Source organism: Lissotriton vulgaris, chromosome 7 (genome assembly GCF_964263255.1).
Source record: "Lissotriton vulgaris chromosome 7, aLisVul1.2, whole genome shotgun sequence".
Lineage (NCBI taxonomy): Eukaryota > Metazoa > Chordata > Amphibia > Caudata > Salamandridae > Lissotriton > Lissotriton vulgaris.
This window is the reverse complement of record NC_141695.1, coordinates 1279583404-1279597436: the sequence shown is the minus strand read 5'-3', so window position 1 is coordinate 1279597436 and position 14033 is coordinate 1279583404. Positions and strand designations below refer to the sequence as shown.

Genomic DNA, 14033 nt, shown 5'->3' with positions numbered 1-14033 from the left:
GCTGTTGAATCACAGCGCCTTTGCTTTGCTCCTCCACACAAACTCTTTCTGGTTGGTACTCATGACTAACAGCCCCTGCATTTCTCTTTCAATGTAAACGTAAATGTTGTATTACTTGTATAGCGCCCGAATCACCGCACATGGGGTCTCTCCGGCGCTTGTACGAATACCACTGTGGAACCCTTCCTGGCTTTTTCCCTGTGAGGCGCCCACTCCTGGGCACCCCCAAGGTGAGGCCAGGCATCCTAGCGTTGTGAGGGCCGTTGTGGAGATTAAGCAAGCTATTGCCCAGAGTTGCAGAGTGGGACCCATGATTAGAATAGGCACCGAGGCGAGAATTATCAGGTCCGAGGAAATTGAGCTCAAGAGCCGCTGAGGCGGGAATTGAACCTTGGTCCCGGGCCAGACCTCTGCATCAGGGTCTGTCGCTCTAACCATTGAGCCACACTTCTCAATCTCGCCCTAGAGCCAGGGGCGCGTCAGCTCTCACTCTTTCTCTCTCTCCCTCCCTCACTAAGACTCTCCCTTGATCTGATGCTGCACATTCACCCTGTCTTACTCTCATATAATTTCTCTTGCACACATAAGTCACTATTTTTGTTTTTCACAGATGTCTTGATGATATCTGTGACTTTCTCTCTCACAGATTCTCCCTTCTGCTGTTCCCTCACAATTGCTCTGTCTTCTCCCTCCCCACACTCTCCCTTCTGCACAGTTTCGTCAGCCTTTGTTTCTCTTGCACTGTTCCTGGTTCTGTTGACTTGCAGTCTCTCTGCTGTTGGTGGTAGCAGTCTCGCAAACACCTTCTGGTGCCGTAAACTCACAAACTCTTTTCCTTTCTCTCTCCCACACTCTCTTTGGTACTAGTGACTAACAGTTTCTTTCCTATTCTCTCGCAAACTCTTCACAATGCTGGTGTTTCACATTTAGGGGCCTATTTACAAACATTTCATGCAACGCAGCACTGAAAAGTAACTTGCTGCACTGCGTTGCGTAAGTTGCTGCACTGCGTTGCATGAAAGGGAGAGAGCTGAACTGCACCAAATTTACAAAGATATGGCGCAGTTCAGCTCTCTCCTGGCAGTGGCGCACTTGTGGCTGCCTAATGCCAGTGCAGGCACCCATGCGCTGTGGCACAAGGGGGCCAGAGGTCCGGCAGGGTTGCTTTTGTGCTGGATACCTTCCTGCAAACAAAAAATTCTTAGAGGCCCATTCCTCTTTCTCTGTATGCTGCTGGATGCAGCACACATGGTAAGAGGAAATAACAAGCAGAAATAAATATATTTCTCCTCAGTATGCTTCTCTGTGGTAGGCACACCAAGTTTGGCACAATCAAAAGTTTACTGCCTCTAGTCAATTTGGGATTGCATCAAATTCCATGGGTAGGTGCACAGGAACGCACATGCTCCATCCATGGAACGCCTGCCACAATAAAATGTAACTCAACGCAGTCCAAGCCGCTGTATTGCGTTACATTTACTTGCAAATCACCCCTTGTGTGGCTTTGTAAATCCCTTTTGAGGACTTGCGCTTCCATGCGATGACTTGTGGCACGCAAGGACAACACACATCCTAAGTAAATATGCCCCCTGGTGTTTTTCTTTTTCATCACATGATTTCATATAGATCTGTTACTCTCAGTGCTTAATTTTTAAACAAATAAGTGCCAGGTCCCTCGTCAGGAGACCACTGCAGCTTGCACCACCTATGGCACCTGCTAGCGATGCCAATGACAGTACCATGATAACTACTAACCATCACACTCCTACACGTGTGGCAATTAACACCATTTTGGGCTCCTAAAGCTATACTAATGGCTTTGGGGACGGGTTGTAGCCATTTTTTATTAATTAACAACTGTGTGCTTATTTCTAAATTAGACGAACAGCACCACCATGTGGCAGACTTTCATAGATGCCGGTGTTGACAATGAGGTGCTGGTGCTGAGCACTGGAAACCACCGGCTCAAATTAAACACAGGTTTCTCTTATTTCTGCTGTTCTTTCACACAGACTCTTCTTTCCAGTAGGGGTGACACTCAGTTGCTCTACTCTTCTGTGTCTGGAACTCTCTGAATTTTCTCGCTCACAGACACCCCGTTTTTATTTTTCACTGACTCTCCCTAGTGCCGGTCCCTCACAGTTATTCTCATTTTCTCTCACAGTCTTCCTTGTAATGTTTACTGACCGCCATTTTGTGTTTCTCCTTAACAGATTTTCTCTATTGATTTTGCCCCTGACTGCATGTGCTGGCGGCTTGTAGTTTTGTTTCTCGCTGGCTTCCCTGGTACTTGTGCTTCACAGTCACTCTTGTTTCCTCTGTAACAGACTCTCCCCAACCTCAGTGACTCCCAGTCTCTTTGATATTGCCTCTTGCTGACTCTTCTTGGTGCTGATGACTTAGTCGCTTTGCTTTTCTCTCAGGTGGACCCCCAAGGTGCTTTGCTTTTCAGTGTCGCTGACTGTTCCTGATCTCATTGGCTGTGCATCAATACCTCACATGATCATTAGCGTATATGATTCACCATCTCTCTTCTGACAGACTGTTTGATTTTCTTTTCTTAAAGACTCTCCCTTTAGCTGTTGATTCACAATATGTGTCCATTTCTCTCTCACAGACTCTCCTGTTTTCTCTGCTTTTCTCCTGTGCAGACTCTCACTTGTATTGTTGACTAAGGACCCCTTTGCTTTTCTCTCTGCTTTTCTCTCCATTATTTTCTGTTCCACTGTATCCATCTTATCGCTTTCTTGCAGACTTTCCCTGATGCCCAGTACTCACAGTGATTCAACTTTTCTCCCTCAGACTCTCCCTTTAGCTGATGACCCAGGAACCACTTTCTTTTCTCTTGCACCGACTCCTCACAGACTCTTGATTCGGAGCTACTCTCCTTTCCTGTCTCTTGATGCAAGTTTATCTCAAGGGCTCTACTTTGTCTCAAACAGACTCTCCTGGGTGGTTGGACTCATAGTTGTCTCTTTTTCTCTGCCACTTAGGTTTCACCCCTCGAACACTCTCCCTTGTGTATACCATAGATGCTCTTTTTTTTAATCTCAAAGACTCTTCCCTGTGCTGATTATTTTCAGTCACTGTCATTTCCTCTCACAGACTCTCCCTGGCTTCACTGACTCCTGATCTCTAACTCTCCCATTCTCACAGATTGTCTCTGCGGGTCACGTCTCACGGGCATTTTTTTCTTTTCGGTCATAGAATCTCCCTGTTTCTGTTGTCTCACTGTCATATAACTTGTTTCATTGATTCTCCCTGGTGCTTAATTTTTACAGTTGTTTTTCTTCTCGCAGAGATTCACTTGCATTGATAACTCATCAGGTTTAGTGCTGCTTAGATGTAACTGCTGGTGCAGAGCTCCGGTAAACCCTGGCACAAATTAAGCACTGTCTCTGGAGCTGACATCTCAGGCGCTCTCTTTTCATACTGGCACAGACTATTGCAGAACCTGTTGTTTACCTGACCATGTTATTTTCTCCCTCACAGACTTTCCCTTATTCTCAAGCCACTCTGCCTGTTTTTTCACACGCCCTGCTTTCCATCAGGGACCCAGCTAGCATGGTTGTCTCTTTCACAGACTCTTTCAGGTGTTGATAACTCAGCTACTCCAGTTAAACCTATCGCAGACTCCTCCTAGCAGCGAACACTCCTATTCAGCCTCCATTTTGTCTCACAGATCCTCCTTGGCCTGGTGCTGGTGACTTTTGATGGCTGTTCCGTCCCACACGCACTCACTCTTGCTCTGTTGTTCTCTCTCCTGTAGCACTGTGTGTAAACCCAAGTCCCCCAAAGCCAAGGAGCCGCCCCCGTTCTCTTCGTCTGTGCTCGGAGGGGGGCTGTGCGAACTGGACCGGCTCTTACAGGAACTGAATGCCACGCAGTTCAACATCACAGGTAGGTGGGCCGCAGAGCTCAACGCCACGTGCACAGGTTATATCGTAAATCCTGGGGGATGCAGTTTATAGGGAGCTACAGGCCACATTACAAGTACACATGGACGCAGAGCACATCACAGACACTGTCACCCTATAGCAGTGGTTCCCAAACTTTTGACTCCTGAGGACCCCCATTGAGTCACCACTGGAAGTCGTCGACCCCCAAGCAATTTGTATGAGTTAAATTTCAAAATTAAAACAGTAATTCGAAAAAAATTCACACGTGTGCACACAAAACAAATACTCAAAGTACTAAGGATTTTGGGGCCAGATGTACGACCATTTCATTTATCGCCTCGCAATTGGCGACACATTGCGAGTGGCAAATTGCGAGTCGCTAAATGAAGTGTTCAACAGTGTGTTTAACACTGTTTGGGATTCCCAAAGGGGTCGCAAATTGCGAGGTTCATTAATATTGATGAGCCTCTCACAATTTTGAAGCCCATTGGGAATGCCAGCTCTCCCAGCGATGGTGCCTGCTGGGCTCTGCAGGCCACCATGTCTTGGACTGCTTTTAAATAAAGCAGTTTAAAAAAAAATGCAGCCTGTTTACCATGCATTTAAAAAAAAAAAGAAAATGAAATGTTTTCGTTTCATTTTCTAAGGGCAGGCAGAGGTCCCTGGGACCACTGCCTGCCCTTAAAAAATAATTTTGCCTGCATTTGCAAAGGGGAAGGGGTCCCCTGGGGACCCCTTCCCATTTGCGAATGCATTACCATCTGCTTGAAGTAGGAGGTAATTGCAACTAATTTGCGACCGCAAAACATTTGTACATGGTTTTGAGACTCCCTATTTGGAAGGGAATGCCCCTTCCAAATAACAAGTTGCAAAACCATTTTAGCGAGTCGCAAACAAATTGCGACTCGTGAAATAGGATATGTACATGGCTCAATAGGTTTTTGCATGCATTACCTGGTTCGTGAACCTGTTCGCGCATATAAAAATAAATCGTACATCTGGCGCTTAGTATTTTATATTGAAGTAATAGCCCCTCTGTCACATGTATTTCATTTGTTTTATAGCATCTCTCATACCATTAGGATGTCAGAGCACTTTACATCACACACATATAGAGACATTGAATCATACATGTAAATCAGTGTGTATATAAAATGTTTAAAGAGTGCTTGGTCTGTGAAAGCACAAACTCAGGATTCAGAACATAACACAGTGGCTACCACTGACTTTAACATTAAAAATGTATTTCCACCCAAATAAATCTTTTTAGCAGCATCAGGATAATGAATACCTGGGAAAAAATATAAGTTACTAACTGGTACCATGCAGTGTGCAAGCAGCTCTTTGATGACAGTTTATAGGTCCCTCTGCTAGATTACAATTGTCACTTATGAAGTACACAGTAACAAAATAATCTCTGTGACAAAAGCAGTAACCACGAACCTATGCACATAAAATACTGCTTTTTAAGATGCATGATACACGTTCTTTGCAGTAGGCACATTAACCCTCTGTGCTACATTAGTTCAATCAAAGCTGCAACTGAACAAAACTCTCCTCAGCTCCAGCAGGTACATTAATCACTGGCATTCTCTTGACACTTTTATTGTTGCTGGAAAGCTGCTAATTATACAAGAAAAGTTTATGTGCTTTTAAAACTGTTGCCTACGGACCCCCTGGGAATGTGTCACGGACCCCTGGGGGTCCGCGGACCACAGTTTGGGAAACACTGCCCTATAGGACATCAAAGGACAGAATGTCAGATTATAACATAAAGCTTAATAACTGGATATATGTCCAGGAGTAATACTTGCACCCCGTAATAATGTAACAATATTACAAGTATAAAAAAACCTACAGAAAACATCACAGGTACAGAGTTGGGATGCGTGACGTTGAAAAGTTATTGAAAATAAATACGGCCCAATACAAGTTAGAGCAAGTGCATTAACAAGCAAACATTTACTACTGTAGTGCGGCAACATTGGCATTGCCTAGGGAAACATCTGTCCTGATAGTCAGGAGACCTCTTCAATAGGATTTTAAACCATTGCACGAATTTCACCCCTTGTAGTCCACTTTTTTAAATGCCTTATTTTGAAACAAATACGTATGGAAAATATCATGCATGAGCCATATATGCAGCGGCGCAAAGTGTAATATGTAATTCGTTAATATTGTTGAGGGAGGAGGGTGGCATGGTGACCCGCAAGTCGCTAAGCAGCCATGAAAGCCACAACTCACGCACACAAAGGGCAATGCCCATGACTTCACAATGTTTATAGCACAATATTTATAGCAATAAGTAATAATACCTAAAAGCGGAACCCCATTAACAACAATAGCAACACATGCTTAAACCGAAATGCATATGATAATACAGTTAATGGTAATGTATGTAATCTGGCTGGAAATAGAATTAATGACATCTCTAATGGCTTCTGTCATATAAGGGTGAGGGCATGAGCATTCTATTTGGTGTATGAGTTACAGTCTGTATGGCTGTTTTGTGACGTATAGATTGCGGAGCTAAACATTATACACATACATCTATCTATCTATCGATATACATATATATATATATATATGTATATATTATAGGTGTACACGTGTTGTATAATATAATACGTGTTTTTTTTATGTCTACACCTTGTGACTCACGATTATGGGTGGAGCATCACTCCAAAAAAATGGTTTAAATTTGTAGCTGACCTGGTGCGCGGTGTGTGACCAAGGGCACTTGTTGCTCGAAACGCGTAACCAGAGAGGTTTCTAATAAAATCTCCTTTACTGCAGCCACTGGGTCCGTGTCTTCGTTTCCACAGCAGATGTGTGGTGTTCCTGAAGATTGTAACCGTTCATATATATATATATATATATATATATATATATATATATATATATATATATATATATATATATATATATATATATATATATATATATATATATCCGATTCAAACTCCTGCTACACCTCCCTTTAGGATATGTATTCCGAAGAAGAGAAAACACAGGTACAGACCACTCCACAGTGCTGCGAGTAGAATTCAAAGGTTGTTTATTGATCCCTTGTCGCCAGCATGGCGCGTTTCGGCTATGTCACAGTAGCCTTGATCACATGCCTAGCGGAACCAATACCAGTGTTTAAATACTATGCACAATTAACAAACAAGGGGCGTATCCATCCATCAACATAGAAGAAATACAATGATTATAAAATATCCTGTTTGATAAATAATCCGGGTTTGACTATTATGTTTAAAAGACGATTTTTTTCTCTATTTCCTTTATCTGTCTTCACAACATTATAAATAAGGTTATGATCACTATTTACAATGGACCACGGATAGTGCAAATTTACATAAATATTTCTACATTCATAGCTGTGAAACATTCTGCGCAAAACATGACAGGATAAAAACGAGTTATGTAGTACCGGATGGAATTAATACTGGCATACTCCCCCAACGTTCTTTAAAGTGCAAGTGCTAAAATTCATGAAGAAATCGTGCAAACAAACGTGCAAAGTGTAATATCAGCCGTGACATGGAGGTAGATCCCTGCCTCAGTCATATCCCATGGGTCACTGGCTGATTAATAAAGAGGGAAGACAATGGGTTAAACATGTTGAGCCAATTATGAGGTTTACATGTATTAATGAATTATTAAACCATTCACCTACCAACACTCAATGTGTTGGAATGACAATCTCGATATAATGACAGCTATTCATCTAAAAAAGGAAGAAAAACTTATGGCATAGTGCCCATTTCATCCTATAATTCTGTTATGAAATGCTGTTATCAATGCTTTATGCTCAAAAAATCAATAGGTTCATGGCAAAAAAAGTGTCAAAACCAAATAAAATTCCGATGCAATGCTGTAATGTTATTCTATCAGATCAAATCTGAATAATCAAGATGGAAAATTCTCACGATAGAATATCAATTAGTTACATATTTGAATATGCATAGAGAGCAGGCCACGCTGGATTCTAACATGAAAACCTGAAAACATGAAATGAGGGGGGTGCAACTTAAACAGACAACAGAAGACTGCCAATATATATATATATATATATATATATATATATATATATATACTAATTATAATTTCATAACTACTAACGCCCTAATATTGCAAAGGAATTCCCCAATGTATATATTTTGGAATTTTAGCATCTAGGCTTTTTTGAAAATGAATTTAGTCTTGATGGAACAGCGTTAGTTCATTGATGCATTACACACCATCAAGTCTTTCTGCTATGTCCGTTGGTTTGTTCTCTGAACATGTGACCTCAGTGGGAAGGGCATTTTATTTAAAAATGGCATCTATTACACACAGCCTTTATGTGAACAAGGGCGCCTGAGCCCGAAACGCGTCATCTGTCGACTGCTGTTTGGTGAATTAAAACATCTTGCCTGAAATCAGAAGTGGTTCGTGTCTCTCTCTTCGCCGCCGGGGGTTCTCTGGTGGAAGTGGAAGGAGTACTGGTTCGGAATTCATAATACACGGAAGCTCGACTTTCTTCCGTTTCAACGAACCCTCTCACCCGGAAGTGGCTGCCGCCCTAAGGTCGGAGTGCAAGTGGTTCGTGGTGAAACTTTGGCTGCAGCCCCCTCGCGCCGCCACACGTCACGGGAAAGCAAAGGGTTACTGGCCAGCACGAAGAACCAGACAGGTTCAAAGGCGAAGCGGCTACAGCACCCGGTGAGTGACGACGGCATTCTGGCAGAGGTGGGGAGAGATCAGGCACAACGAAGCAACTCGTGACACGATCCGAGTTACGTAAGATATATCAACCAAGCAGTTAGTATGTCAGACGAGGCTGTTCGCCAGCGCGAAGCGGCAGCGGAAGAATTGTTCTGTCAAAGACCCATTTCCAATCCAAATGATGTACCATCTGTAAGCACACCGGCGGGGCCGAATGATAATGAGAAAACGCTTCTAAAGAACCTCGAAAAGTACATGCGCTTAGAAATAACTAAGTGGTGGGAGCATTGCTCACTCTCCAAATATGCAGAGGTAGGGAGGGTTCCGAGAGGTCTTCGGATCCTCTTGGCGCCAAGCTATGATAACCCCAACCCTGCAATGTTAAAAGAATGGGCACAGAACAACTTGGAAGCCTCCATGACCTCAGTCCGCATTTTAATTAAATATGCAGCAATAGACCGAGTGGAAATAGTAAAGAAAATCGAAACCATTGAGGAAGAGCTAAAAAAATCTGCCAAGGTTGATTACATCAGAACAGCAAGAATTGCTATCGAAGAAAGACTGCGCAAGCATGAGGAGAAAATCAAACAACGCAAAGCGCATAAGTTTGCCAGGGATGAAGCAGACTATAACAACGGGCAGATTTTCACTTTTGCCCGCAAGTACAATAATGAAAACCGCAAGAAATTCGGGGAACAAAAGGGCAAAAGCAGTGCAGAGCAAAACACACAAAAATCTGCCGCAATTGGAGGAGCAGCAGCGGAAAGCATCAGCTCTGACTCTATTTCCATATCCAGTGAATCAAGCATAGAGAGCGGAGAGAGACCTACACCCGCAATTGTACTTGATGCAGGAGAAGAATTGGATTTTTTAGTAGCAGAGAGACTGAGGTCCTTGAGACCGAGAAAGGACAACAGACCACAGCAAAAAACACAAGGAAAAACAGACGAAGAAAGGAAAGAAGAAAAGCCAATAAACAAAAAAGGAAAAAACAAAAAGAAGAGCAATTGGACAAAGAGGAAGTAGACTTGGACAAAACCATCATCAACTTGTCTAATGTACCACTGTCTGAAGCTGAAATAAGACTGTTGTCCTTGGGTCTTAATTTCTGTCCTGGCCACATTTTTAACTACAGCTCCACAAGAATCGATGTCTTTAAGTTCGTGAGAAAACTAAAATTAAAAAAGCATTTCTTCCTGAAAAACGTCAAAGATAAAGACGGGGAGTCACGACAAGATGAGGCTACTCATGTGGACAGTCTAGGAATCAGGGCAGCAGACATCCCTGTGTACCTGGACCTTCATGATTTGAATACTGGCGGAGCAGTGGACAGTGACAACGAATGTGACCCATCCACACAAAAAAGAATGAGTAACATCAATTTGCTACAGAAAGGTGCTGGGCTCAGCCCTTTTAAGAAAAAATCCAAATATATCCCCATGATGCCGAGGGATGCATTAGACACGTTCCACGACTGTGTGGTCGAAGACATTAAAAAATTGAACAAGCAAGTACAGTCTGAGAAATTCAAACAAAGGAAACAGGTTGAAAGAAAGAAAAGGGACTATGCCAATCTAATGAAAAAATTGGGAAAAAATAATGAAATCATCATAAAAAAATCGGACAAAGGGGGCAATCTAGTTATCTGGCCCCGGGCAGACTACATCAAAGAGGCTGAACGCCAGCTTGGCAACACTGACTGTTATGAACCATCTAACATCAAAAAATACAAGCAGGCTACAGATTCATTAAAGAAACTGTTAACTCAATTACGTAGTGATGGCCTTATCTCCAATGATGAGTTCAAGTTTATGCACAATGAAACCCCTATTACACCTGTATTTTATTTAATACCGAAAGTGCATAAGTGTGTTTTTCCCACTCCAGGCAGGCCAATCATTTCTGCTATAGGCAGCGCAGCGGAACAGGTTGGCCAATATATAGATTTCTTTTTACAAAACCATGTAACTACACTGCCTAGCTATGTCAAAGATACTGGTGACTTCCTCGGTAAAATTAGGAACATCCAATGGTCAGAAGGGATGTATTTAATCTCTTTAGACATCGAATCATTGTACACCAGCATAGACCACCAGGCAGGACTGTCAGCTGTTAAATTCTTTTTGGACCAAAGACCGTGCGAATTTTACCAGCACAATAAGGCTATAGTCAGCATGATGCAGTGGTGTCTCCATAACAACTTCTTTCTTTTCGGAAAGGAGTTGTTCAAACAACTAAGGGGTGTGGCCATGGGAGCTTGCTTCTCCCCCAGCTATGCGTGCTTGCACGTTGGCTGGTGGGAGGAGCAGGTACTTAAAAAAGACTATTCTGCCGTTTGTGAGGGAAATATCATGCACTATTATAGATTCATCGATGATATTTTCATGGTGTGGAAGGGCAGTAAAGATAAGGCGGTGGAATTCATCAACAACATCAATAACAACAATTTGAATCTCCACTTTACCCACCACATTAGTAGTTCCCATTTGGAATTTCTTGATGTTAAGCTATACATAGCCAATGGCAGAATAGAAAGTACATTATTCAGAAAGCCCACGGCTGGGAATGTCACACTCCATGCCACAAGTGCCCATCCCAGACACTTGATAGCCAGTATCCCCTATGGGGAACTGCTACGCCTGAAGCGGATATGCAGCACGGAAGCTGAATTTAATATCTGTGCAGCAGAATCCATGCGTCGCATGAAGGCTAGAGGCTATTCGGACAAAATGGTAACATCTGCCTTAACTAAGGCTTCCACCAGATCTAGAGATAGCTTGCTACCTGATCCTGACAACATAGAACCTGCATCACAAGATCTAGCGGTTCTATCTAGAATATCGGGGGTAGCTGAACAGGTCCAATGTCCAAGACTAATCACAGCCTTTAGTGAGAACGAGCGCAAAATTAGATCCATCATTAATAAGAACTGGAGAATAGTTCTTACTGATCCAGTCCTAAAAACCAGCTTACCTTCCAGCCCTACTATAACATTCAGTAGAGGTAGAAACATGGGAGCGGAATTAGATCTAACTAGCCCTGAAATCAGAACTAGCTCTATTTGGTTAAAACCCAAAGATGGCTTTTTCAAATGCTCCTCGTGCCGGGCGTGTAAGTTTGGGATCAGCACCACAGAATACAACACCCCATTTAGCCCTACACCACACAAGATAATAGGTAACTATAACTGCAAAACCGAATTTGCAGTATATGTTCTTACCTGTACTTGTGGGCTAAATTACATTGGGAGCACGAAGCTACAGGTACACGAGAGAATACTCCAACATCTCCGTGCCATCCTTCATAGTGATCCTAATTATCCAGTGGCACGCCACTTCAAACAAGTACATAATAACAACTTATCTTGTTTGAAATATTTTGTGGTATCAGCAGTTCCCAAACCACGTAGAGGGGGTAACCGAGAAGCCTCGCTGAGAAGATTAGAGACTAAATTTATCCTAAACTTCGATAGCAAGTGCCCTAACGGTTTGAACAACACCGAAGACATGTACACATGCCTGTAAATCGATACTCTGTGTGCAGCCCCCATACGTATTGTGTAACATACTGTACATCATTTGGATCAGAAATTGAATGTATTTCTTAGGTAAATCGTGTTAATATCTTCCGATTTATTGAATGTGTTTAGTCAAATTCATAACCAAATTACAGACATAAATTGTCCTTGGGTATATGAATTAGGATAACCAATTTTTTATATATTCTTTTCACCTCACTTTTTGTCACTATGGTAGAGATATTGTATCATGTCTCGTATCAGTCGAGGTTATGGTGATTGATGCTATTGTATCTTTTCACTTGGTTTAACACATTTTACACGTAACTTATTATTTACACTGGGTATCTATGTTCTGCAGAGAAATCTAATAATGCAGCTTCTTCATGCACTTAGCCTTGTATATATTCCTTCTTCCCTTTTTGTCACAGAAGTCACAACTCAGAGTATAACAACATGCATTTAAGCAGTTATAAGTGAATCATTGCAGTGTTTTTAGGTGTGTTTGGATTTATCCAGGAATGTTGGCATAATGCTATTGTTGCATTAAGTACTCTTGAAATTGTACTAATTATAATTTCATAACTACTAACGCCCTAATATTGCAAAGGAATTCCCCAATGTATATATTTTGGAATTTTAGCATCTAGGCTTTTTTGAAAATGAATTTAGTCTTGATGGAACAGCGTTAGTTCATTGATGCATTACACACCATCAAGTCTTTCTGCTATGTCCGTTGGTTTGTTCTCTGAACATGTGACCTCAGTGGGAAGGGCATTTTATTTAAAAATGGCATCTATTACACACAGCCTTTATGTGAACAAGGGCGCCTGAGCCCGAAACGCGTCATCTGTCGACTGCTGTTTGGTGAATTAAAACATCTTGCCTGAAATCAGAAGTGGTTCGTGTCTCTCTCTTCGCCGCCGGGGGTTCTCTGGTGGAAGTGGAAGGAGTACTGGTTCGGAATTCATAATACACGGAAGCTCGACTTTCTTCCGTTTCAACGAACCCTCTCACCCGGAAGTGGCTGCCGCCCTAAGGTCGGAGTGCAAGTGGTTCGTGGTGAAACTTTGGCTGCAGCCCCCTCGCGCCGCCACACGTCACGGGAAAGCAAAGGGTTACTGGCCAGCACGAAGAACCAGACAGGTTCAAAGGCGAAGCGGCTACAGCACCCGGTGAGTGACGACGGCATTCTGGCAGAGGTGGGGAGAGATCAGGCACAACGAAGCAACTCGTGACACGATCCGAGTTACGTAAGATATATCAACCAAGCAGTTAGTATGTCAGACGAGGCTGTTCGCCAGCGCGAAGCGGCAGCGGAAGAATTGTTCTGTCAAAGACCCATTTCCAATCCAAATGATGTACCATCTGTAAGCACACCGGCGGGGCCGAATGATAATGAGAAAACGCTTCTAAAGAACCTCGAAAAGTACATGCGCTTAGAAATAACTAAGTGGTGGGAGCATTGCTCACTCTCCAAATATGCAGAGGTAGGGAGGGTTCCGAGAGGTCTTCGGATCCTCTTGGCGCCAAGCTATGATAACCCCAACCCTGCAATGTTAAAAGAATGGGCACAGAACAACTTGGAAGCCTCCATGACCTCAGTCCGCATTTTAATTAAATATGCAGCAATAGACCGAGTGGAAATAGTAAAGAAAATCGAAACCATGGAGGAAGAGCTAAAAAAATCTGCCAAGGTTGATTACATCAGAACAGCAAGAATTGCTATCGAAGAAAGACTGCGCAAGCATGAGGAGAAAATCAAACAACGCAAAGCGCATAAGTTTGCCAGGGATGAAGCAGACTATAACAACGGGCAGATTTTCACTTTTGCCCGCAAGTACAATAATGAAAACCGCAAGAAATTCGGGGAACAAAAGGGCAAAAGCAGTGCAGAGCAAAAC

The 14033-nt window shown here is 42.7% G+C and overlaps 1 protein-coding gene across 1 annotated transcript in view; it reads left to right on the top strand.

Moving 5' to 3' along the window:
- Positions 1–14033, top strand: part of TGFB1I1 (transforming growth factor beta 1 induced transcript 1) — a 188440-nt gene that overhangs the window by 120485 nt on the left and 53922 nt on the right. The window contains exon 4 of the mRNA XM_086931839.1: positions 3770–3900. Coding sequence (XP_086787965.1) covers positions 3770–3900 — 131 coding nt within the window. The remainder of the gene's footprint in view (positions 1–3769; positions 3901–14033) is intronic.